The following is a 26771-nucleotide window of genomic DNA, read 5'->3' as shown; positions in this document are numbered from 1 at the left end:
AAACCAGGGTGCTGACAGAGATACGACATATAACGATCTGACACAGAACAAAGGAAGGACACAGACTAAATACACTTTGGTTAGGGAGACAACGAGACACAGGTGAAACTGATCAAGACACAGGTGAAAACAATCAAAGACAGGAAGCAAACTAAAAGACACTTGAGGGAAGGAGGCTATTTCAAAATAAAACAGGAAATAACAGAACACAAACCCAAACCCATGACAGCTATAGCTAACCAAACCAGCTGCTCCAAATGAATTCTGTTGGTTTCAGTTGTTCAGCTCAGCTATAGCAACCCCTCCTGGCACAGTTCTGTAGCAGTTGCAGTTAAACTGACATTGTTACATCCACCATTTTGTCAGATCTGTCACTAAGCAAATACTGACATGCATCTTTTATCTATGCCACAAATGCCCTTGTTGGAGCATTATCTGTAGTTACTCGTTTTATTATACCTGTTTTGTGATTGTTGAGTGGCGATTTAGTAGAGTTTTGCTTTTCAGCGATCAGTTTACTGCTAGCCAAGCTATCCATTATACTAGCCATCTGAAGCTAATGGGAGGGAGAGGGGTGCATGCAACAAAGGACACTGGCTGGAATCGACTGGTGACTGTTGCGATCATGTGGCCATGTGGCATGCACTGTAACCATTTGGCTACCAAGGCAAATTATGACTTTCATTACCGCCAGTGATGTGGACAAAGCCTTCCCAAACCTGGTGTTAACTTGTTATAGAGGATTTAAATGACAAAATATTGGCATGTAATGAAAGATACATCAGTGACTTTGACAATGACTTTTGATATGACACAATATATTTTCAGTATGTGTAAATTCTGCAAGGGTTTGGGCTTCCAACACATTACCCAGTCGTCAAAATACAGTATATTCAGTACTAACAAAATGAAAGAGTAAACAATCTTTATAAGTTGGTTAAAATTATAATAGCTACTTTTAAGTAGCAATCGAATAGTTACCACAGTGTCTTTGTTTGCTCGTTTGTAATCTATTTAACTATTTACTTCTTCTCATTGTATTGTATTTGCCAAAAGTTTGACTTCAATTACTGGGTAACAAGTTTTGCTGTTGACTTACTTTATTTCTGTTTTTGTTTTTTTTTGTTTGTTTGTTTTCTTACATGTGTAACTATGCATCTTCATGAGCAGTATTTGTGTAATAAACAAAAAAGTCTTGTTTTTGAAAATATCTTATAGAGTACATAATATGAGACATCAAATAGCAAAAAATACAACAATAATGATGCCACCACGACTACCACTAATTATAATAATAAGAAAACAAGGCAGTTCCTCCATCTTAATTTTATTAAATTTTCTTAATTACTTATGTCTACCAGGGGAAAATAAATCCTCACTTTATCATACAAAATTATTTACATACTCAAAGCTAATTATAAATCAGTTCACAAACATATCAAAAAGAGCATCCAGGAGTCTTGCAACTTGATGTTCCATCTTGGCCTCTAATAAGGAGTTGAGGGCACTGAGCCCCTCTGAGGGCGAGATGTTGTCTGGGCAGATTTCTGTGTACATACACATTAAAAATAAGTCACAAAACAAACAGCTCTGTATGACATTATGGAGGCACAGTATGCAGAGATAAAAACAAATAGTTAAAATTCTCACCGTAGTTTGTGTCTATCATTATGGGCGATGGCATCCGGAGACATTGTGCTTGTTTCTTGAGCATCTCCAGAACAGCAGGTGAGACATTCTTTCTCCTGCCTGGAAATAAAGATGTCAGAGTTCAGAACAATCTCAGGAGTTACATGCCAACTTTTCAACAAAAAAAGATACTTGGCAGAGTAATTGGAGACAGCCCACTGAGTAGAGGAAATTGTTTACTTCATCTATAAAGCTTACTTTATTGGTTCATGCTGTTAAAAGAAAATATCCATTGGATTTTTGTGCTGAAACCCAGCTGGAAAAAGTGCTCTGTATTCACATCGTAGAAAAGGTTTCAGTCGTAGTCATCTGGACACTGTTTTCTCAATTATAAAATTGAGAATGACTTCCGGATGGGAGCCGAAACGTCTTGATTCTGAAAACAGTGTCCAGATGACTACGACTGAAACCTTTTCTACGATAGAACACTCCTGGACGAATGAGGGACTACACCGTCTCTGTATTCACATACTGTAGCTTCCTGATTTAAGTTGATTTATTCAGTATTTTAGGACTGATAAGTGAGTATTTCTTACTAAAAAGCAGAAGACTGGTGAAAGTATCTGTGCCAGAGATAACTTCTTCATAGACAACCAGACAGTCGGCACAGTCAGTTGCCAGGTAGACTTCCTTGAGGTAGAAAGGTTGCTCTGTGATAAATACACACACAAACAGGAAATCACCGAAAATTGTGTGTTTTTGAATGCAGGTTTCCACTCTAAAGAATCTCTCTGGTACATTGTGGCTCTTCTTCACTCACCAATTGACATTGTGCTGTTTTCAAAGGTCACATTGTATGTTAAGCTGGAACATTTGCCATACCTGTGAAGAAAAAAACAAAGGCTGCATTAGAACATAATATCATGATTTTAGTAAGACAGCAGAATTAAGCAGCTATACATAAATTACTGCACCAGTTGTGTTAAATTTTACATACTTAAAACTGCTATAATCAATATTTTTATTATATCAATGGATCAAATGACTAAGTATGTGAAAGGTGTTGCTTGTGGTGATGAACCCATAGAGAATTATCACCCAGCTCTGCAGTTTCCCTCACGTTTTAGTTTCTTTCAGCTAGTTTTGGTTTTACGACCTGCAACTTTACTGTTTTGATTCACTCTCACCGCTCTCGTCAGCGTTATTAACTATACCCAGAAATATGAGTGCAAATGAATGCTAATGCTGCTCCGTATCAACTGGATGAGTTAATAAGCAACTGTTTGCTCACCATAACAACTTTTTGAGCTGATGATATGTTAATGTTGTGTTAACGGTCCCCAAGTGGCCAAAAATCAGTTCATGCAGGTTTAAATATATTTGCACTTACTGTATATTATCCCAAGACACATACTTTGATTTTGACATGAGGTTTTATTATTTAGAAATTATGAAGACCTAACTCCTAAAATGTTCCAGTGATGTGATATATGCACACCTTCACTTGTCTCCTGATATATATTAGTTGACAATGCTAGACAAACATATGCTAAAATACTTGATAAAACTTGCAATGTGGCAAGAGCAAAACTGTTTAGTTCAAAAATATCTCATTAACAAGATAAGACGGTGTAGTCCCTCATTCATCCAGGAGTGTTCTATCGTAGAAAAGGTTTCAGTCGTAGTCTGAGGGAGGGAGGTGCAGCCAGAAAAGAAAAGGTCTGATTACTGATTACTGGGCCATCATGGAAACAATTAGGTCAGTTTCAGGTGAAACTAGGCAAAGTAATCAGCAGATACTCAGGTAGATTCCTTCCTAAGGGCAGGGCTTAAGTAACACAGAGTAGCTTAAATTTCTGAGTTCCCGGTCCATTTTTCACAATTGAGAATGACTTCCGGATGGAAGCCGAAACGTCTTCATTCTGAAAACAGTGTCCAGATGACTACGATTGAAACCTTTTCTACGATCATTAACAAGATATTTATATATTTAGTTATAACAAAATAAGTTCCTCCATATAACTTTTTTTTTTACAATAGCAGCAGGAAATTTGGTTTGTAAAAACACATTAACTGGAAGCATCAGGATTCAGCTTTAGAAATTCCTATGGGACACTTGGTTGGAGTTGTTTAATTTCCCTCTAACAGCAGAAACATGTAGCCTTCAGCGCTGTGGTGTGAGAGTGTGGGAAGGGATTTACATTCTCTGAGTCTGGAAGACATTGAGGATGTTGCTCTGGCTGGTTGCAGTGATGTCCAGCCAGGCGCTGGTCAGCAGGTGACCCAAGGAGCGGCTTCCTGGGAGGTCAGAGCTCCCGCCGATGTACAGCCACCTCCCCAACATCTGGAGCACAGAGAGAGCACAGAATAGATTATATCAACGTTTCTCAACTTTTGGGCCGGGACCCTTTGTGGGCCCGTGGGAGATTAGTTTGATATACTAAATTAAATATGTTTAAAACATAACATCAATGTTACATTATACATTCGGATGTCCCTCCATGCTCTTGAGACCTGATCACAAAATAATGCCATATTGAGATTTGGTAACGCTTTGTTTTACAGATCTGTAATTTGATGTCTGGTCTGAATAATTTCCTAATAATTTACAAAAAGTTTTCTGGAAAGAACAATGTAATTTTAGTTGTTGTTGGAAAACAGAGACAGTGTTAACTTGGTACACGGCCAATTAAATAATTCCAGTTAACTGGTATAGCATATAATAGCAGAAGTCCTTTAGTCAGTGCACAGCAAGTCAGCTTAACATGCAAAAATGTGACATTTGTCTACAGACAAGCATAAAATAGAGAAATAAAGTTCTCAATAAAAAAATTATGATAAAGGAATATTTAGCCGCATTTTAATGGTGCTTTTCTTTCAAGGACATTCCTGTTTTCTTTATAATTTGTACCGTATTACATAGCTCTTTCCAGGAAAGTATTAGGAACTTAAAGACCTGTAAAAAAAAAAAATGTGTTACCTGAAGTGATTTGCAATTATGAAAGAAATTTATGGGACCTAAAAAGAAGTTCATGGGCCAAAAAAGAGAAATCATGGTGTATGTACAGCATGTAATGTATTTTGCTAACTTTGGTGGGAAAGGACAGAGGAGTTGTAAAACTGCAGGTTGCTGTCGTTAATTGCCAGATTTACTTTGTAATGGAAAAAAAGTCTTATTATAGGCTTTTAACAGCTGTAGGTTAAACAGTATTAAAGTTAGAAACAGCAACAGTCTTTGATACACTGAATTAGTTTCTGCATATGTTTCAGTGATGCATACCGACAGGATTCACACTTGTAGCTTGATCTGTAGCGATGTCAAACTAAAACATGCGTTTTTAGTTATGGTTGCTGTTTCACATCTTTAAAAAAAAAGGATTATAAATGGCAGTTTTATGTCTAGTCAAAACTGTAGAGGTTGTGTACTTACATAGTATAAATATGTATCATTAAATGGTATCTGATGAAACCAGAGATGTTATTTTTACTGCTGACAAAAAACTCTGACTGTGTTTCCTCTTGTCTTTCACAGTTTAGTTCAGTCACTCAGGTTTAATAAGATGTTCAGCCTTATACAAGAGAGGACAAACAGACTGCACTTACAAATCTCTCACCTGTCTTTGCGTTTAATCTAACAAAATATAAGAACCTGAAGCAGGACAGTTGGCAGACTTCTTAAATAGAAGAAAACATAATTTATCTGTGTTGAAAATATAGATACTTAAGATGCAAAGTAAAGCAGACGTGCACTTACATCTTCCTTGCTGATAGTTATTGGTTTTACCAGACTCTCACAGCTGTTCAGGGGAGCAGAGTGTCCCAGTGAGAGTAGACTCAGCGACACAACAACAGCAACACACTTCATCTTTGGAATGGTTCTTATCTTGTTTTTCTGTTTCTTTCTTATATGAGCCTCCCAGTTTGTCTTCAACACTCAGCTTTTATTTTGTCTTTAGATATATCTCTTCACTGCCTGCCACAAACTTTACATCAACAGCCTCCCGACTGGAGGCATCTCACCAGCATATGTATACTATCCTGTGAACTGATGTAACCAAAGCAAACAGCCCAGAGGGAAGACTTTGACCTGTTTGAGGAATTGATGGAATCTTGATACGTGTGTTACAGGGATCTTAGTAGAGGCTGTTATATACAGTATGTATGCTAATGTATTTCGTTAATCTCTCATCCTCTCTGATCTGTCACTGACACTTAAACACATGCAATCAGTACAAAAAGGGTTTATACTCTTTTCCTCACACATCATTTAATTAACATATTCACATTTTGTTGTTTTCAATAAGAAAAAGCAGCTTCCCTATTAATCAAAGCCACTTATACACCATTATTTATTTTATTCTTTCAGCCAGAGGCAGTGGTGGAGGACGTACTCAGATCAGTCACTGTAGCAGGGATAGCAGTACCACAAGGCAAAAATACTCCATTAGAAGTAAAAGTCCTCCAGTCAAGTAATTATTGAATTAGTTACTTTTATTTAACGTTATTCTACTTATCTTGCCTTGAGATTATAGGAGAGGTTTTTAAGGTTTCAGCTTCCTATCTCTCCTGCGCAGGCATTTCTTTCCTTTTAATTCACGTATATGTGTGTATATGTAGAGTGTGTGAAAGTCTTTGTGCACATATTATATCTTTGATAATAGTTGCATTGTTTTATTGTTTATAACTAACATTTTAGTTATAAAATAGTACTGGCAATTAGATATTAAATATTAAAATAAAACTGTAAAGTAGTAATTAAACTACTGTTTTCAAGGTCAAAAAAGAACTTTCATGCTTAACTCCTAAGTGTTCTGGATGAAATCACAACAGCTATTGAGCTCGTATGCCAAATGAGCAAACTCAATCTGCTGATTAAGACCATGTGATACGGTTAAAAGCCCTGGTAAAAGCTAGCAAGTGGACCTTGAGTTTGCGTTGTTTTGTCAAACTATTGTTTTATTATTGATGCATTAACATATAAGCAGCATTTTAGTGTTGCACCTGGTTGATGTGTTAGCTGCTTTATACGGTTGGGTAGTTTAATCTATAACAATGCATCGTATTTTTTACTTGATAGAAAGGACATAAAAACTGAGAGACCGTAAATCAAACATATTAGTACTTGTATGGGCTGTAGGCAATATTTTAGAAATACTAAGGTTACAAGTCCAAACCCCTCCAGCAAAACCTTTTGGTTTGCAGTATTTTCAAATCAAATATTAATTTGAAGTTGACTTGAACTTTGTCCTCAACTACTGATAACGCCAGCAGTGTTCTGCCAGTTGATCCCCACCGAGAAATGTGACCGTTGAAGAATGTGTTGAAATCACACAAATGTTAAGTACACACAAAAGGGCAGATGCCTGGATGTGCACATGCACAGGAAATAATATAAAATCTCATTAAAAAGAATTCCTCCACAGCGCTGTAAAAGACTCATTGCAAGTTATTGCAAACGCTTGATTGCAGTTGTTGCTGCTAAGGGTGGCCCAACCAGTTATTAGGTTTAGGGGGCAATCACTTTTTCACACAGGGCCATGTAGGTTTGGATTTTGTTTTCCCTTAATAATAATAACCTTCATTTAAAAACTGCATTTTGTGTTTACTTGGGTTATCTTTGACTAATATTTAAATTAGTTTGATGATCTGAAACATTTAAGTGTGACAAACATGCAAAAAAAAAAAAAAGAAATCAGGAAGGGGGCAAACACTTTTGCACACCACTGTATATAAATACTCTGCTTGGAGTAATAATTTGTATCGGACATGGTTTTTCCACAAAAAAAGTTCAATTACCATCATTAAAACCTGTTAAAATTACATCTACTCACATTCTCCCTCACTGCAGAAACCCAGAATCTATGAATATGTAAATATAATAAAAGGTTTCACTGCTGGACACAAGATGTCTCTGTGTATGTGCACTGGAGGTTTCAGGTTGCTTGTACGATCACGTCTTAAACTCAGATTTAAGGTGAGCACAGAGAAACTTTCCCTCTTCAGCAGATAAACGTGAAAACTTCCTTCTAGTGTCAAATTTTGCACAAACATCATTTTGCACAGTGAAGCTTAAACATCTAAGTTACATAACAATAAGTTAAACATATTAGTGAGTGGAGGGGGACATTAAGATTTCTGTGTTCACAATATTTCATATCCCAAAGGTGATTTTTAAAATGCATTATGGGTAGTCTATACAGTTACCAATGCCTGTGAAAGATTAATATGAATCACTATTAGGAAAGTAATATATGTGAAGAATTATTGACTATTTATTCCAAAACGAGTCACAAAAAGACATCTTATCAAAAGTGTTTTTTAATTGAACTTAAACTGAGAGCTCTCTATAGATGTCTTCATAAACGACAAGAACAAAAGGACAACAAACAAACAAATGACAGAAAAAGACCTAAATCTGCTGATCGTTTTGACTGTACAGTGAAATCTCTGAGCATGACTTAATTGTTACAGCAGTGCTCTGAGAGGAGGGTGGGGGAGCCGAGGAGAGAGGGAGGAGGGGGTTGAAGGCAGATTGATGCCCTGTCTGATGTCAGCTAGTGATGGAAAAGTCAGATGAAGTAAAAAGGACGACTATCCCTCCTTCACCACCTCCTCTGCTCCATCCAATCTCTGCCTGAAGTGATGGTGAGGACGAACGACAGCGGGATGAGGAGAATTGAGATTGATGGAGAGGGCCGTGACAGGATGCATCGATCACTCTGCGACTTCCTGGTTTTGTGGGTCTGTGCTCATCTTCTCCCTTTCCTTCTTATCTTGGTGGGAGACACGGGGGGGACAAATAGGACCGGGGACAGACAGACAGACAGAGAGAGAGAGAGAAGAAAAACAGGAGGTGGTTTTCACTACTCCATGGCCTCCTGGTTCTCTTGGTCTGCGCTGATCTCCTCGCTGGCCTCTTTGCCCTCCTTGCTCCTCTTGCTCTTCTTGTGTTTGTGCCTCCGGTGGCTGTCGCCCTCCTCGCTGTCGTGTCTCCTCCTGCTACTGCTGCTAATTGAAGGCGAAGGATGAAAGTGTGGAAAGGGCAAAGGAGGTGAGGAGGGGGGAGATTCGAGAGGTCGAGAGCAGACAAAAGTTAAGGAGGGAGAGAAGGATAAAGAGAGACAAGAAGATCAATGGGTGCAACAAAGAAAAGGTGAAGTGAAATGAAGAGGGGACGAAAGGAAAATGACAAATCAGAAAAAGGAGGTGTTGGGTAAAAGACAATGGTCGACATTTTGATATACGGTTACAGAAAGATAGTTTGTCAATTGACCGTTTGGTAAGCCCCCATCCCTCTTCGTCGCTGATACTAAGCCTGTCAATCTCCCCGTTCTCACACCGCATGTATGCACTTACAATGATAACGATAATGATGTGGTTGAAAACTACCTCCAACTGACTTTTTAATGTTTCCAGCTGATTTGTTTTAAAATTAGATTATAATAAAAAGGTTTTAAATATGCACTTTTTGGCTACATACATGTCGTCATGCTAAAAGACTGAGGCTAAAGCTGTAAAGCCCAGGCAAACAGTTGGCATTGTCATCAGTTGATTATTCATGTAAATGACATGGAAATAAAGAAACTGCATTGTTCTTGTATTGCAGTGTAGAGCTAGTTTGTCCTTGTATGACAAGGAAAAATGTAAGAGCCGACTCTTATTTCAGTCTAACATAACCCTGTTCAGCTGCTTCGACCACAAACTTGTTCATATTTTCAACCAGTGTATTATCACTTTTAGCGTTACAAGAGAAAAAAAAAAGGCTTCGAGGATGAGGACTAACTAACTTTGGCCAATTTAACACTTTCTCCGCTAACTGGGGTTTCTGGAGTTTAAACTTCCCCGAATCCAATAGAGCAGGACAGACCTTCTAACATTAGCCTGCACTCCAACAGCATCTAAGACTAACTTCTTACTACAGCTCCATGCACACTGCTTCAACATGTGGAAAAATCCAAATCTTCACAGGCCTGTGGTGCCTAGTTACGGTTGCTAAGCTATGACTGGACAATCACTAATCAGGGGGTTTAGGTCAGTTGGTCTAAGTTTTTTGTGTGTGTTTATGTACCTGCGAGAGGATTTGTGGCGTCCCTCCTCTTTCTCTCGGTGCCGTCTCTCTCTGTGTCTTTCCTCTTTCTCACGGCTCGACCGGTCCCGATGTCGCTCTGCATAACCACGCTCCTGGTACTCACGGTAACGGTACCGCTCCTCGTCGCTATGGAAGTTAAAAGAACAAGAGCTTTCACGTCATTATGTTATGTTTGCATGCATACCAAACAAGCCCGTTCTCTGATTAAAGTGCGGCTTTTAAATGTCAAAACATTTGTTAATTTATTGCATCAGTCTGTGTCTTTAACTATGAGTGCATTATTTGCCTAAAACATGCTTTTCAGTAACATTCAAGACATTTTAGATAAATGTGCAAACATCAAAGTAAAATGCTGAAGACAAAAAAATAGGGATGCACCAATCCAATTTTTTCTCATAATACCTTTTCTAATATCTCAACTCAGGATTTCTGCCAATACAAAGAACCAACCTAATACCAGTGTTCTCTTTTTCCTTAATTTAAAATCTGTTTACCTCACAGTGTGAAACTTATTGGAATCATATTTATGTGACATGTCATAACTGAATGACTGTGACTACTAGCAGAGATACTGAACTTTATAATGACACTGACAAACAAACAAACCGCATTGAACGTAAATCTGTCCCATCATGGCCGATATCCAATCCACTTAATAGGATCCGTGCCGATACCTATACGGCATATCAGATTGGTGCATCAATAGACAAAAACTGTTCAAAATCAACGCAGCTTTGCTTAAAAACATTGTTTATCTCCTTGTTTATCACATTTGGTTGCTTTACAAATGCTAGTTAACTCACCCTCTGGCATGTGAAATATATATGTGTGTGTTTGTGTGCGTGTGAATGTGTGTGTTTTTGTCCCTCTCACCTGGTGTAGCTCATAGCTGAAGGGCTGTGCTCCCGCTCTCTCTCCCGCTCATGTGTCCTCTCTCTGGGCCTCTCTCTGTCCTTGTCTCTCTTGTCGTCTCGACGGGGATAGTAGTCCCAGGGTTTAGAGTTGTCCATCAAGGGGGGCCAAGGAGGAGGCACACCTCCAGCCATGGGTGGAGGGTATGCACCTGAAAAGGTGAAGAGGACGGGAGCCGAAGACTTGGTTATTACTTTGTGTTCAAATGTTTCCTGGAAATTAGGCTTTGTTCAAATCCAGTTAGCAATCCGTCAGATGATAATGCAAATAGGTGATAACGCATATTTAACCATTTGAACATGTGTTTCCAACTAAACTAAAACCAATGATGAGAAAAGTCAGGAATGCACATTTGCTTTAATCTGTCAAAATGTCCTTGTTTGCACAGTTTTAAACACATTGCGGAGATTATTTTCCATATCTATCACAACAGATCTCTTATTAATGGATTGACAACAAGTTCTGACATTTGTTGTGTTGCAGAGTTTAGAAAACTAGATTATGTTGTAAGTTTCCTACCTTGAGGGAACGGGTAGGTAGGGACAGAGCGTCCATCATAACCTCCAGGGTGGCCACTGTGGAAACGCAGGAAGAAAGGCAACATGTTACACTGTGTGTGTGTCTGTATGAAACGATTTAATATTAAAGCGGTATTCTGTTGAATTAATGCAAAAAATAGGGGGTACCACCACAAAATATAAAACAAATTTCTCCATTTTGGTTTCTGATTTATTTTTCCAAAGGAGAACACAGGACATTTGATTTAAAGAGCAGATCTGTTCTGTAGCAGACAAAAAATGCAATCTGATTTCAGTTGGACTTTTCTCAATGGGTGACACAGACCTAACTGTATGTATATTTTAGACCCATATCTCTCAAATTCAACTTAAAATATTTGACCTTGTTTAATAATGACTTAAAATTCACCTGTATCTAATGGAGTAATGTTGAATTTCAAAAAACGTATTTGGTCTCAGTCCTAGCTTTCTTAGAGTCCTGTTTTCATGGCAGCACAACGACCAACACAAACAGAGCTCCGACAGTTTGGTATTTTTCTGACCTTGAAATTCGCTTTGCCCGTCAGTGTGGTATTTTGGTGCTCATCGCAGCGCACATGGTGCACAGGTGGATGGAGGGGCACAAATAGGTGGGAGGTTCATACAAACGAGGCAGCGCAAAGCGAGTTGTTGCTATTTGGGTGGAAAATGAGTCTTAGACTTTGCGCTGAGAATAGACTTCTCAGAACCACATCTGTTTCTGCCACGTCGTGCAGCTGCCACTTTACTCTTGTTGATAAAATCACCAAACTGAATACTTGACGTCAGTAAGTAACATATCAGTGATTCTGTCCACAGCTGCTTTACTGTATGAAAAGCTTCTCCTTCAGTTCATTAAAGCTCTGCAGCCACCTCAAAGCAGCAGGACAAATCTGCAGCCTGTGACTGGAGATGTGCAGCAGCAGAGCACATTGCCATTACACATGACCGTCCACTGTGTTTACCTTCATTTAATCACATGTAAATGACACCAGGCTGCTACAGAGTAACCACACACACCTCTCACACATCAGATTGGTCTGTTATAACTCAGTATTCTGCCTGTTTTTGCGGGAGACATCGGATTACAGGCTCTTAAAATAAAATAAATAAATAAACAAAATCAGCTGTTCATGTTCATGCAGAAAACTGCTGTAACATATTTCAAGATATGATGTGACAATGTGCAATGTGAAATACAGTAGAATTATGAAATAGCGTCGGATTGATGCGATCATATTAACTGCTTCACTAAACAATTTTGTATTATTTGCTTCTATCATTATTGTTCTAATTAACTGTTAATAAAAAACCACACCGTCTGCCTCTAGCTGTAGATTTGTGATGCGGTGTGTTCACATTGTGCCGCTCTGCACCTTCCAGACAACAACAGGATTTTCTGGAGAAGCCGATTCTTCATCTGTTGTACTGTTGTTGTCATGCTTCACTATGATTGGCACCGCTGTTTTAGAGCAATGAGACCAGTGATGTGACTGGCTGAGAGTGTATTTATTAATCCCTCAAATCTATATTCACCTTCATACAGCCCTTTTGCACTTTGCGCCGCTGTACATATATGAACCAAAATAGCAGGTGCACTTGGAGACGCCCACACAGTTTGTACGCCCAAGACCAACCGCTTTGTGCTTGTCGTTGCACTTGCACAGTTAAAATAGAGTGTGTGTATGTGGGTTTACATGTGTGTTACCTGTCCATAGTGGGGATGATAGGAGGAGGCCCACTAGGTGGAGGAGGAAAACCAGGGGGAGGGACAGTAATGGGCAACCCTGCGAGGGAGAAAAAGAGGAGAGAGAATAAACATTGAAAACAATAAAAACATTGAAAACAATAAAATAGAGCAAATACAGGGTAAGACAGGATGATTTCTTAAAATCAAATACGCCAAGAGACCAGCTGAGAAAGAAAAAGATGATGATGATGATTAACTTACTGGGCGGGGATGAGTGGGGGTGCAGTGCTGACATTGGGTGGCGGAGGAAGGAAAGGAGGTGGCGGTATGTTTGGAGGAAGTGGTCCAGGAGGGAAGAAGGGGGGTATCTTAGCTGGAGTCGGCTCAGCATCTGATTGTTCAGCGATCACCTGCACAACAGACAGGAGAGGTTGGGATGACAACACACACTCTGCGCCATTTCTGTTAACTGTAACTCTAGTTTAGTACGAGCTAGCACAAAGTTTTCACCAGCGCAAAGAAAAACAAACCACAAATCACATAAAAAGGGCAAATAATGCAGGAGTCTAACCAAGTCTTTTTGATTCAGAGTTACTGTCTGCGTTGCCTCTGTATACCTGGATATTGTTGCCCTCTACATTGTGTCTGCGCCGCCCTTCAACCCTGCTGATGGTGGCCAACTGTCCTCCAATCACATCTATAGTACCGCTCGTCTTCCTGGGAAAAGAACGTAAAAAATAAAAATCAAGGTACTGTGCAGTATCCAAAACAAATGACACGTTCACATACACAACCTCGATTTCCACATGTACAATAAACAAACATATTCAGCAATGTACATAAACTGCATATCCAAGTCCCATGAAAGTCTCTAACAATGTGGTCCTATATCATCATTCCGCAGACTTAAAAATGACAGTATTTTCTTTTAACAGAAATAAACAATCGTGATACAGATTGTGAATAATATACATACCGAGCTGGGCATTGTACGGGTTAAAAATATGTAAATGTTTACTGTGTAAAAAAATATGTGATGTTTTCTAAATTACCTCAAACTGCTACTACTGCTAACATTTCTGTACTGCAACTTCTTGTTACTTATCAGCCAACATGTTCACCGATATATCTGCAATAAGTGAATATCAGCCAATATATCGGCCTGGCCAATTTATCAGTCTAGCTCTAATAACAACCACATTTAGGGTTACTTTTTTAGGTCTGGTCAGTGATTTTATTTCAGCCTTTCAGAGCCCTTTAAAAACTCCAATAGTGCCAGAAGCAATCGTGTCCCAGGATTAGTGAGGGCAGCTCTTGAGTTAGAGCGGGTCGTCCACTGATCACAGGGTTGGCAGTTCGATGCCCACCTCCTCTTGTCCACTTGCCGAAGTGTCCTTGGGCAAGACACTGAACCCCATTGCTCCCGATGGTTGGCCAGCACCCTGCGTGCTAGCTCGCTGCCATCGGTGAGTATGTGTGTGTGTGTGTGTGTGAGAATGGGTGAATGAGCAGTAAAATCCTTGTAAAGCACTTTGGATAAAAGCGCTATATAAATGTAGCCATTTACCATCTAAAAAGACATTTAAATACCCCAGAAAATTGTGACTTGAGAAAACTAGGCATCTTGTACCAGTCGGTGTTTCTAAAAATATTAGTCAATAAAACCATTACAATGTTTTATTATCACCCCTCTGGCCTTTACCTAAGATCCTTCACTGGGTTATGTCCCAACTCAACATCCTGTACCCACTATAAATACAGCTTATTAAGGAGGTATGATAAACGGGCCTTTAAAGGGTTTTTTCCATTTATAAAAGAAGTTAAAAGTACGACCCTCTTGTTAAGGTTGTAACTTCAAGAAAGAAAAATGTGCGATGATGACTTAATGAATTGTCCAATTACTACAAAAATACTTTCTAATTAGGAGCAAGTAATTCTCATAGTTGTCAACGTGTCACCAAAAAAATGAGCGGTGGATTCAACGAACATGATATTCTGGTGCCTCTTCCTTTTCTCTTCCTAAAGCTCTAACTTATGTTAACTTTCTGCGTTATGATACATGCACATCAACCACCCCAAGAGAAAGAAACACGGGCAAAAAGACAGTATTTTCGGGGCCTTGGAAGTAGCACCGGGAGTTTTTCTGTGGTCACGTTTCATGGTCAAGAAAAACGCCAGGCCCCCTGGTTTAACATGTACACATTTCCCATAAGGGCCCATTTCACCTTGCGGGGACAAGGCCATGCCCACTTACGTATAATAGGACATGTCCTGAACAGGCGGGCCAGGCCACTGAGGGGGAGAGATCCTACAATTTTGAAACAAAGGACAGGGGTAAAGGAGATGAGAGCAACATCGGCCCTAATACACACAAACACATATACAGCCTATGGGATGGTGACCAGTTTTAACCGCAGGGACACTGGCGAACCTGTAGGTGACCAGGCGTGTTTTTCTGTGTCGGTGTGAGATGAATTTGAAAAGTTAAACACAAGAAATGTTTCCCATCCAAATGTAGTGCAAATTTTAAATAAATTTCCAGCAAAATAAAATGCGTGTTAATGCATGTTTCTATCAACTACTGTTTCCTATGCGAATATTAGGAGTTGGGCACATCGCGATAAACAGTTGGTGGTGCTAATTCTAGAGTCGCAGAAAAACCATTGCAGAAGAAGAGGGTGCAACGAGATGACGAAATTAAAAGAGCTTCGGTCAAACCTCAAACTATGGAAAACCATAAAATGTGATGGATATACGGCATTTATGTTGTTTTATGTATTAATTTGTTACAGTCTCCTCATCCTTCCACACAGATGTTTTCATCTGCCGTAATATTTTGTCTCTCCAGTGGAGCGGAAGCCTCAGTGGACATCTAAGTCACATGCTTCATATACATCGTGATTTATCTTTTAGTCTTTTATTGATATACCAACTTTTCCACCTCAGCCAAGCATTAGAACTTTTTTGCGATATTTAGACTTTTTTTTTTTATTATTTCAAGAGCTTCCAGTTTTTTTTTTTTTGGTTTTTTTTAAAAAGCAGAAACTGCAAGTGTGTTATATTACCAGATATCTAAATAAGTGAAGATTAAAGCAGAAGTGTTACCTGGTGACCTGGTGTGGAGTGACGGAGGACTTGTACAGGCTGACAGGAGATACGAAGTCTGGCTTGGACGTGTGAACAGGCAAACTGGAAACGTCCTTCTCATTGCCTGTCCTGCCTTGCTGAACCTAAGAAAGAGTCAAAATAAGCTTATTAATGTATTTCATATTTTAGCCATAGCAGAGATATTTAGTCTTGATTTTAAAGATATTTAAAGATATAGTCAGACAAGTTTTTTTGTCTTATTCATACCGTAGGCAATCTCCTTCAATGTAGGGATATAGATAATAGGTAATGTTCCTCTGACTTAAAAAAGGGGGGGTAATGTGTTTCTGATAATATGACGTTTCCAGTTAAAGCACGCAGGAGAAACCTCAAAAATACATTCAGGAAGTTGGCAAACTGCTCTGATTCCAACTAACTGATGAGAGAGAGAGGCTCGTGAATAAAAATATAATAATAATGTAGAGGCTGTTGACAGAAAACAAACAAACAAGGACAGAGTAAGCACTGGTCTCTCACAGTGATCTTGCTCGTCACCGAGCCAACAGTAGAGACCTCCAGGCCCATGCGCAGCCTCTTCTGTTTTTCACAGTAAGCCTTCCATGTGTCTTCATTGAAGCCGTAGTTAAAGTAGTCTGACAGATCCGCTCCTACAAACACACACACACACACAAAAAAAACTTGCAAAATACTCTACATGCTAGACATGACATGTCATTTTCAATAACTGTTCAATAATCTGCCTAAAGGAACAGTTGCATATTTTTACAGTTTGTTTGTTTTTTTTGCTACACACAGACCTGGCTTCCTCCAGGGTTTCTCTTCAAAGGACTCCATTTCCGCCTCCAGGACTGGAACCCCGTTAATGTTTCCAGGAGCATCCAGATCCACTCCCTTCAGCTTGGCGGCTATAGAAAACAACACAACATGGTAATGCATTTTGTTTGTACAGAAATGAAAATGGCGTTTTCTTTAGGTCAAAACAGAAAAAAACTGCAGCAACAGAATCAAGAACAGAGAATGATACCTTGTCCATAAGGTCTGGAGCCTGTTGTCTTGATGTTGAGATTGACAGGCGGAGCTCCATAAGGTCTGGGAGGAAAATGAAGAATTAAAACCCTGTCCCTGATATATCACAAGGTCTACTCTTTAATTAAAGCTGTCACATACACCATGTAGAATATTTATGTGGACCAGACAAGCTATTTTTGCATCATGTCATGTTTGAATTGTAAAGAGACAGACTAAGAGCTTAGTTTTATGAGTAAGAACAAAAAAAGCATCTGGAAGGAACACCCAATTTCTCTTTGTTTATGATTCACATTGAAAATATTAAGTTAGCTTATTTAAAGTAGCCGATAACTGTTAACACCACACTTTGACTAAAACCTACGTGTATTGGGGTGCTCCAGTTTTTATGTCTCCAATGGTGACGCGGACATCATCATCGTCATCATCACTGTCGCTGTCACTGTCAACATCTTCACCTGCAGCTTCACCTGTGGCCTGACAGACCAGGGGGGAGAGGTGACATGAGCATTTCTCACAGGGACAGAACAACTAGGAGTCTGAAAACTGGGAGGTAAATACATAAACAAAAACAAAACAGACAAAAAGCACAGCACACGTCGCAAGACATACTGTGACTGTGTGCATGCAAGCCACCAACCTCAGAGGCCACTCCATTCCCTGTAGCATGTGCAGCATCATCCTCTGTTGAAGCATCAGCAGGTGCACTGTAGATCAAATGAAGTATTAAACAATTTCATGTAAATTACAGACAGCACAAAACAACCAAATATCCTAAACATCCTCAAATAACTCAAATGAGTTAGCCCAGGCAAATGCCCAGGCAAATGCCCAGGCAAATGCCCAGGCAAATAGCGAATAAAGCCTTCTTCGCAGGATAAATATCAATAGGAAAGAACCATGACATCCACATCAAAAACTGTGTAGAAATTGGCTTTCAAAGATCCAGTGACTTTTTTTTTTCTTTTTTTTACCAATGCTTGAGTAGCATGTAAGCACTGGATACAAAATGTGTTGCATATCAATATCTGCATGTTAGTTTGTAGCTCTTAGGTTTGTCCTAGGTTTTCTCAAGCTCTCTAACTTCACAATCACGATGCAAATGTAATTTAGGATTAAAAGGTACGGTTTGACACTAGACAACAACTTAATCCAAATATATGTATCCAGTTATTTTTGACTGGTGCTGTTAAAGGGTTGTTTACATCTGCTTATCTGTAAACACAACAAAGCAGTGTGATCAGTTGAGAGTTACAAAGAATGCTTATTTTTAATCAATCTGTAAAATTTTTACCGATATATGTGTATGTGTGTGTGGATATTAAAAAAAAAAAAAACAGACTGGATAAGTCAACAGTCAGTGCATCTTTAAATTTTTCTTTGAAACGTTTGAATGCATACACTAAGAAGAGGTTTTTATGCTTCTTTATGGTTTCTCTGTGTGCTGCAGTGAATAGCACCTCCTCCTCTGGATGTAAACAGGTGTCTTCTGAGTTTTTAAATCACTTACACAAATCCAAGGTGTTTGCATGGGTGAACACAGATGTTAAATACCTGACTGCAGCATTCAGTTTGGCTTCCTCGTCCTCATCTTTGCTCTCAGACTCATCTGAAAGATAGAAAATAAAAAATAGTTCTTTCAACAATAACTAGCCGAAGAGGCCGTTAATGCTTATGTTTAAGCATTAAGTCATGCACAAAATCCAACAGAGAGCGACAGAGGGAGTATTTACCACATTTTAAGGTTGAATACTATCTTAATATGTGAAAGAAACATATTGAATCACTTTTTTTTCAAAAGTCATACGGCTGTAAAAGGCCGACAAAAGCAAATCAAACAGGCGCTGCTAGCGTAGCTTCCAGGCTAACTCTCTAATCCTCTCATAGCAGTGTTGTTGGTTAGCAGTTTATTAAGAGAGTAGCACACACACACTGATTCATGTCTCATTCAGTCAAGAGGAGTTGTGTTTGCGGATAGCAGATGGTTTTTTTGTACCTCCATACAGCCATTCCTCCTCCTCATCTCCAGCGCTGGCATCAGTGTTGGCTGTTTTATCCGCTTCCTCCGCAGACATGTTCAGCTAAATACGGAGCGCTAAACCAAAAGCAGCCTCACAAGAACGACGTCCAACAACGCTTCTAAATGCAGAAATACACGTACAGTTTCTCCCTACAGCGAGGAAACGCAGTTATGTACCAAAAATGATGCGTTCATAGATTCATCTCCAACCTCTGCGAGTCAGTGTGAACCCGGAAGAGGTTGTTTTTGTCGCGCTAAGGTCAAAGTGTTGGTGCAGAAAACACAGCGTCCCCTGCAGACAAGAAGCATCACGCTTCATTCAGTTGGCGCTTGTTGGCTCATCCAGGTGCTGACAGTGATCAATTACAAAATAAACTTTGTTATGAGATAAGTGTTGATTGTCGTTATATTTTGGTTTTTGTATATTGTGTGCTTCTTATATACTATTTTAACATTTCAGTATACAAACCGGTGCTCACATGGTTCAAACTGTTAGATATAAATCTGATTCATTTTGTTTACTTGAAGGTGACAGGATACATACACTATGCACAGAAACATGGTGGTGGTGCTGGCTGGTCAGTAGGGGCCCACAGCTCGTTTTTGCCCCAGGGCCCCTAAGTTCATATGGCCACGGCCACAAGAGTGAGGTCAGGCACTGATGTTGGGCAATAACGCTTGGCTTGCAGTCCAGTTCATCCCAAAGGTAGTTGAGGTTGGGGCTCTGTACAGGCCAGTCAAGTTCTTCCACACCAAACTGGGAAAACCATTTCTTTATGGACCTCACTTTGTGCACAGAGGCAATGTCATGTTTAAACAGGAAAGGGTCTTCCCCAAACTGCTGCCACAGAGATGGAAGCACACTATTGTCTAAAATATCATAGTATGTTGTACTGTAGCATAAAGATTTCCCTGAAGTAGAACTAAGGGGTCTAGCACAAACTATAAAAGCAGCCCCAGACCAAAAGAAGTCAATAGTATGTGCACGTTTGTGTCCACATGCTTTTGGCCACAAAGTATAGAAATATGCAAAAATGCGAAATTGTTAAATATAACACAGATAGTTAGAGAAGTGCAGTTATAAGTGAAAAGTTGCAGGGTTTAATCACTGGACTGCCAAGGAAATGAACAAGACACTCCACCCATAACTGCTCCAGTGGCCAACATTAAGACTGTGATTGTTGGATTTACTGAGCAGCAACAAGGTGTAATAATCTATATACATTAACTCTACATCAACATTATAGAGCTATAACTGTGTAGATGTAAAGCAGGGCATTGCTGGAAAAGAGAAAACATTCTCAGTATATAATATATAGCTTTTAAATACCATTATTTGCATACCACTTCTCTTACTGTAACACACTTACAAAGTGATTAAGCAGAGTACATGGCAGACACTAATAAGATTATACAATGACAAATAATACGAGACCAATTGAGGCACAATAATAAATGAAAATGTAATAAAATCCAGGAGATATAAAAAATCATGCAAGTCAACAAAAAACAGTTTAAAAACGTATATATTTAGCTGTATTTAAAAAGAAAATAGAATAGCTTGGTAGTAACGGTAGTCTATAGGTGCTTGTGAGAAGAGCTAATTCTACTAAGTGTGCACCCTTACTTGTATTGGCTTAGTAGGTCAGTAAGGCAAATATGTTAACCCAAGTTGTTGTCATTATTGTTCATTTTACACACAACAACAAAACACAGACATAGACAATATTTCAATTGACAAATAGAAGTTTAAATAAATGACAGTTTTATTTTTTTCCTCACTCACAAAGAGCCATGCTCCTTCCTTTTATACATTCATGAAATCAGTCAGCAGCTGCAGGCTCATCATCAGCAAACTGACTCCCATGATTGCTGTTGTGGTTCTGTTTGCACAAGAAGTTGCCCTCGTTAATGCAAAGAGGATTGTTAATGCATTTATGGCCTCCGACCAGTTAGGTGGAGGCCACTTTAGCTTTGTCAGTAATTGACAAGGAAATCTGTGGATTCTCTCACTCTCTCTTTTCACCACCACTTGGTATCGCTTCTTTACAGTGGTGATTATACAGAGGCGTGGACAGCACTCACACATACTTTGATGTATCTGATGCTGGAATGAAATTAATAAGAACGTACATGCACATAGACATTAGCATGCACAACATGCACACACACACACAGTGGTAATTTTATATTTGTGAGTACATTGATTTTTTTCCCTATGCGAGAACCACACAGGGGTTCATATCACAAGTATCCATATGTTCACAGTACACACACACACACACACACACACACACACACACATTCACACACACACACACACACACACTTAAACATACAAACAGGGATGCCAATGGTCTCTCATTTAAACTGATCATGGAAATCGCATTTATTTCATTCACTCTGTCTCCCCCAACTTGATCTCTCCTCTCTGTCTTTTACCCCATCTGCCTTTTGGATCACAGCCCCTCCAATTCTTTTCTCCACCTCTTTTCCCTCATTTGATGCCTTTTTCTTCCATCTATCTATTTAATCATCCCACTCTCTCTCTTCCATCCTGTGTACTCAAATGTTTCAAATTCAAATGTGCTTGATTGGCATGACCATAAGTAGGTACAGTTTTGGTAAAGCATCTTGTACAAGGTTTACATTGTTGGTATAATAATTCAGACAACACACTATACAGCTTCATCAAAGAGGAAAGTCTTAAGGCTACTCTTAAATGTGGAGATGGTGTCTGCCTTCCAAACCCAAACTGGGATCTGATTCTACAGGAGAGGAGCTTGATAACTGAAGGCTCTGACTCCCATTCTACTTTTGGAGACTCTAGGAACCACAAGTAACCCTGCTTTCTGGGAGTGCAGTGTTCTAATGGGGTAATATGGTATCATGAGCTCTTTAAGATACGATGGTGCCTGACCATTAAGAGCTTTGTAGGTGAGGAGAAGGATTTTAAATTCTATTCTGGATTTTATAGTAAGCCAGTGCAGAGAAGCTAATATTGGAGAAATATGATCTCTTTTCCTAGTTCTTGTCAGTACACGTGCCGCAGCATTCTGGATCAACTGGAGAGTCTTAATGGACTAATTCGGGCAGCCTGATAATAAGGAACTGCAATAGTCCAACCTAGAAGTAACAAATGCATGCACTAGTTTTTCAGCATCATTTTGAGACAGGATGTTCCTGATATTTGCAATGTTACATAGGTGAAAGAAGGCAGTCCTTGAAGTTTGTTTCATGTGGGAGTTAAAGGATAAATCCTGATCAAGGATAACTCCGAGGTTCCTTACGGTGGTGCTGGAGGCCAGGGCAATGCCATCTAGAGCAATTATGTCTCGAGATAATGTGTCTCGGAGGTGTTTGGGGCCAAGTACAATAACTTCAGTTTTGTCAGAGTTTAACATCAGAAAATTGCAGGTCATCCAGGTTTTTATGTCCTTAAGGCATGTTTGAAGTTTACTAACTGGTTAGTTTCAACTGGCTTGATCGATAGATATAATTGGGTATCATCCACATAACAATGAATGTTTCTGGAGTGTTTCCTAATAATATTGCCTAGAGGAAGCATATATAAGGTGAATGGAATCGGTCCAAGCACAGAACCATATGGAACTCCGTGACTAACTTCGTATCATCCCGTCTGTCTCTTGTTGGCTCTGTGCTCCCTCCCTCCCTCCATCCCGCTCTCTGCGGATTAGGACAGTTTAAAGCCTAGTCGATGCTAATCAGGTTTATCAAGACAGGGGGGTGATCATTGGGCTAACAGTAATTACACAAGCTGATATTAACTTACTCAAATATGTGCCCTGGCACATTTTCAATCCACATCATCTCTTTGGATCAAACATGTGGTTCTCTCAACAGTGTGATGCCATACATGCCAACTTAACATGGCAGTTTCTACGCTTTTGTGTTGCAACACAAAAAGCCATCTGTTGTGAAAATAAATGCATGTTTGTTGCCTCTGAATAGGGGGAAACAGCTAGCCTGGCTCTGTCTAAAGGTAACAAAGTCCCCCTTCCAGCACCTCTAAAGCTCACTAATACGAATTATCTTGTTTGTTATCTTGTTCGTTATATCTTGTTTGTTTAATCTATACAAAAACCAAAGTGTAAAAACGAAAATTTGCCGTTTTACTGGGGTTATTTCACTGACTATTTCAACTGAGCAGTTGCCAAGCAACCAGTGGAGACTCTAGTAAGTTACTGTGCATGGCCAAGAAACAGTACAGCACATAATTCCCCGAAAACGTCAGATCGTATTTTTTGTACTTTGGTTTTTGAACATTACAAAATAGACAGCTATGACAGTGGTATCAATCAAGAAAGCGTTATCCACATATTTCACAAACTGTCAAGCTATTCCTTTAAGGTTGCAAATAAGGAAAATGATCTGAACTGGAATATACATCACTGGATTCATTCAAAGTAAATTACATCAAAGTGAATCTAATAATCTCTGAGGAAATGTTTTTCAATGTTTTTGGACCCACCTCTTAGTCCGATCTGGTCAATGGGTTATAATTGATATGTGAAACACCACAATTGAACCATGGATGGACACTTAACAACCACACAGAGTGGGTAAAAACAACAACCTCCACTGCACTGACTGTATTAAAGGAGAAGAAAGACAAATGGACACAGATATCAGCTTTATAATGTCCAGTCAGCAGACAGACAACAGTGTTGGATTTCTGCAGAAAAAAAAGGTTATGCTGAGCTTTTGGCCAATCATTGAAAGGAGAGGTATTCTCTGTGTTGAAATGTGTGTGTCCAAGTGTGTGTGTTCTCCTGTCTGTCTTGTGTGGGTTTGCGCAAACAGGCAAAGAAGGTGTATGTACGTGCCTGCCTGAGGGTGTGAAGCTCCATTTGTAGGTGATTGAGTTAGGATGTGTGTGTGCGTCACTAAAAAGGAGAAATAAGTGAGAGAGATATAAAGGGGAAGGTGAAAGAGAAGGAGAGAAAGTGAATGAGGAGAGAGAGAGGGAATGTTTGTCATTACGTAATCTAATCTAAGTGGCTATTTTTCTTGTATAAAACCTCTGCTGCCCTCTGTGAGACCGCTGTCCTCATCTGTCTAAAAGCACTGAGTGAGTCATGCTGTGGGTCCACACACACACACACACACACACCAAGTCATAGTGAGTCAACCAAGATCTGCTATAGACTCTCACCTCAATGATGAATAATGGAATAGGGAAAGGCATATAAACTGCTCAAATGACATGTGAACTCAGTGGACAGCGGACATATGGATGATCCTGACGGACGCACACTCAACACACAAACACACACAGTGACATCTTCATAGAGCATATGGGCAGCTGGACTATGGGCTGGGGAACAGGTGGATTGTACTTTGACACCTTGAGTTGCAGGTTTCCTTTGTCTGAATCCAGAATATGTAACAGAAGGTCTCCAGCTTGACGGAGAAAAGTTTAGTTTTAATCTGTCATTGGAGCAAAACTTTGACATTTTGGGAAAAGGGCTCAGTCGCTCTTGGTCAGAGAGTTTAGTTCATTCTTTCAAGATTTTGAAGGAGTTCAGTACAGTTTCATATGTTGTGGTCATGGTGTTTCTTCAGGCTGTGAACTGCTCTGACGTAGTTTGCTGCTTCTCTTCACTTCTTTTTCCATGACTGTTCCTCCTCTTCCTCCTCCCTCCTCCTCTTATTCCATCCCTGTCTTTTATCCCTCTGCTCTTTATCCTCTTGCACCATGTTTGCCTTTATTTCCCCTTTCTCATTCTTTTCCCCTTCACCCTCTGTATCATCCCGTCTGTCTCTTGTTGGCTCTGTGCTCCCTCCCTCCCTGCGTCCATCTCTCTCTCTGCGGATTAGGACGGTTTAAAGCCTAGTCGATGCTAATCAGGTTTATCCAGACAGGGGGGCGATCATTGGGCTATCAGTAATTACACAAGCTGATATTAGCTTACTCAGATATGTGCCCTGGCACATTTTCAATCCACATCATCTCTTTGGATCAAACATGTGGTTCTCTCAACAGTGTGATCCTTAACATGGCAGTTTCTACGCTTTTGTGTTGCAACATGAAACGGCGCCTGTTGTGAAAATAAATGCATGTTTGTTGCCTCTGAATATGAGATCATTTTTGAAAATGAGATTAGAGAAACTATCATTTTTCTACAGATGTGCAATTAAGATTTGAGATTAGAAATAGGCCTAACTAATTTAGTTCCAACATTTTGCATCATAAGTTCACTGCAAAATAACAATTTACACAGCTAACATAGAATTTCCCTCTGTGATCATGTTTAAAGCAAAAGTTTGACTTTTTCGGAAATACACTTATTTGCTTTCTGGCAGAGAGATAGATGAGAAGACTGATACCACTGTCATATCTGTACAGTAAATATAAAGCTACAAACAGCGGTCAGTTAGCTTAGCTTAGCACAAAGACTGAAACCAGGGGGAAACAGCTAGCCTGGCTCTGTCTAAAGGTAACAAAGTCCCCCTTCCAGCACCTCTAAAGCTCACTAATACGAATTATCTTGTTTGTTATCTTGTTCGTTATATCTTGTTTGTTTAATCTATACAAAAACCAAAGTGTAAAAACGAAAATTTGCCGTTTTACTGGGGTTATTTCACTGACTATTTCAACTGAGCAGTTGCCAAGCAACCAGTGGAGACTCTAGTAAGTTACTGTGCATGGCCAAGAAACAGTACAGCACATAATTCCCCGAAAACGTCAGATCGTATTTTTTGTACTTTGGTTTTTGAACATTACAATGTTTTTCAATGTTTTTGGACCCACCTCTTAGTCCGATCTGGTCAATGGGTTATAACTGATATGTGAAACACCACAATTGAACCATGGATGGACACTTAACAACCACACAGAGTGGGTAAAAACAACAACCTCCACTGCACTGACTGTATTAAAGGAGAAGAAAGACAAATGGACACAGATATCAGCTTTATAATGTCCAGTCAGCAGACAGACAACAGTGTTGGATTTCTGCAGAAAAAAAAGGTTATGCTGAGCTTTTGGCCAATCATTGAAAGGAGAGGTATTCTCTGTGTTGAAATGTGTGTGTCCAAGTGTGTGTGTTCTCCTGTCTGTCTTGTGTGGGTTTGCGCAAACAGGCAAAGAAGGTGTATGTACGTGCCTGCCTGAGGGTGTGAAGCTCCATTTGTAGGTGATTGAGTTAGGATGTGTGTGTGCGTCACTAAAAAGGAGAAAGGAGCGAGAGAGAGGAGCGAGAGAAGAGGAGAGAGAGGAGAAAGAGGAAGGTGAGAAAGGCGTAAACAGCATGCAGTGAGGTTAGAAATGAATCGTGTGTAAAAAAAAAAAAAAAAACAAACAAAAACACAATGATCCCAGTGTCCTCTCACATATTCCTCTAGAGCAACAGGAAACACAAACACAGAGATCAAAAGACACACACCAAACTAACACAAAATCTTAACCACTTAACCAAACTCATGCAAACACACACACATACACACACTTAAACATGCAGAGCTGGCCCATGGCTTCTCATGGCCTCTCAGACACCAGGAGGCCCTGAAAATGAATTTAAAACATTTCTCTAAAAAGTGTTTTTTGTCATTATTGAAGTTTTTAAATGTTGTTACAGTCATTTGGTCTTTGAGGGTGCTTTTGGGGATTATGGCAAAAAAGGAACAAGAAATCTCACTGATTGTTGGTGTCTTGTAACCACTTTATTTACATCACACTGTTTTGGTAGGTAGACCTCCTTACCAAGGCTGAATTACCAAACTGGCAGGCAACTGCCC

General features: G+C 39.5%; 2 protein-coding genes across 2 annotated transcripts; both read right to left on the bottom strand.

Annotated features, from left to right (window-relative positions):
- Positions 1-1311: 1311 nt before the first annotated feature.
- Positions 1312-5678, bottom strand: LOC122872221. The gene is made up of 6 exons (XM_044188156.1): positions 5384-5678; positions 3831-3973; positions 2450-2511; positions 2226-2339; positions 1651-1749; positions 1312-1547 (listed from the first exon to the last, which is right to left on the bottom strand). Exons 1-6 carry the CDS (start codon positions 5492-5494, stop codon positions 1423-1425), a joined length of 654 nt encoding a protein of 217 aa, XP_044044091.1. The 5' UTR covers positions 5495-5678; the 3' UTR covers positions 1312-1422.
- Positions 5679-7929: 2251 nt separating this feature from the next.
- fip1l1b (FIP1 like 1b (S. cerevisiae)) lies at positions 7930-19266 on the bottom strand. The gene is given in 16 exon segments (XM_044188167.1): positions 7930-8634; positions 9698-9844; positions 10592-10781; positions 11150-11205; positions 12875-12953; positions 13104-13266; positions 13474-13573; positions 15111-15164; positions 15962-16086; positions 16481-16611; positions 16762-16869; positions 16989-17053; positions 17355-17467; positions 17631-17697; positions 18545-18599; positions 18987-19266. Coding segments are annotated over 16 exon segments (1674 nt in total). The 5' UTR covers positions 19066-19266; the 3' UTR covers positions 7930-8492.
- Positions 19267-26771: the final 7505 nt, after the last annotated feature.

Source organism: Siniperca chuatsi, linkage group LG3 (genome assembly GCF_020085105.1).
Source record: "Siniperca chuatsi isolate FFG_IHB_CAS linkage group LG3, ASM2008510v1, whole genome shotgun sequence".
NCBI lineage: Eukaryota > Metazoa > Chordata > Actinopteri > Centrarchiformes > Sinipercidae > Siniperca > Siniperca chuatsi.
This window is presented reverse-complemented; position numbering and strand designations above follow the sequence as displayed.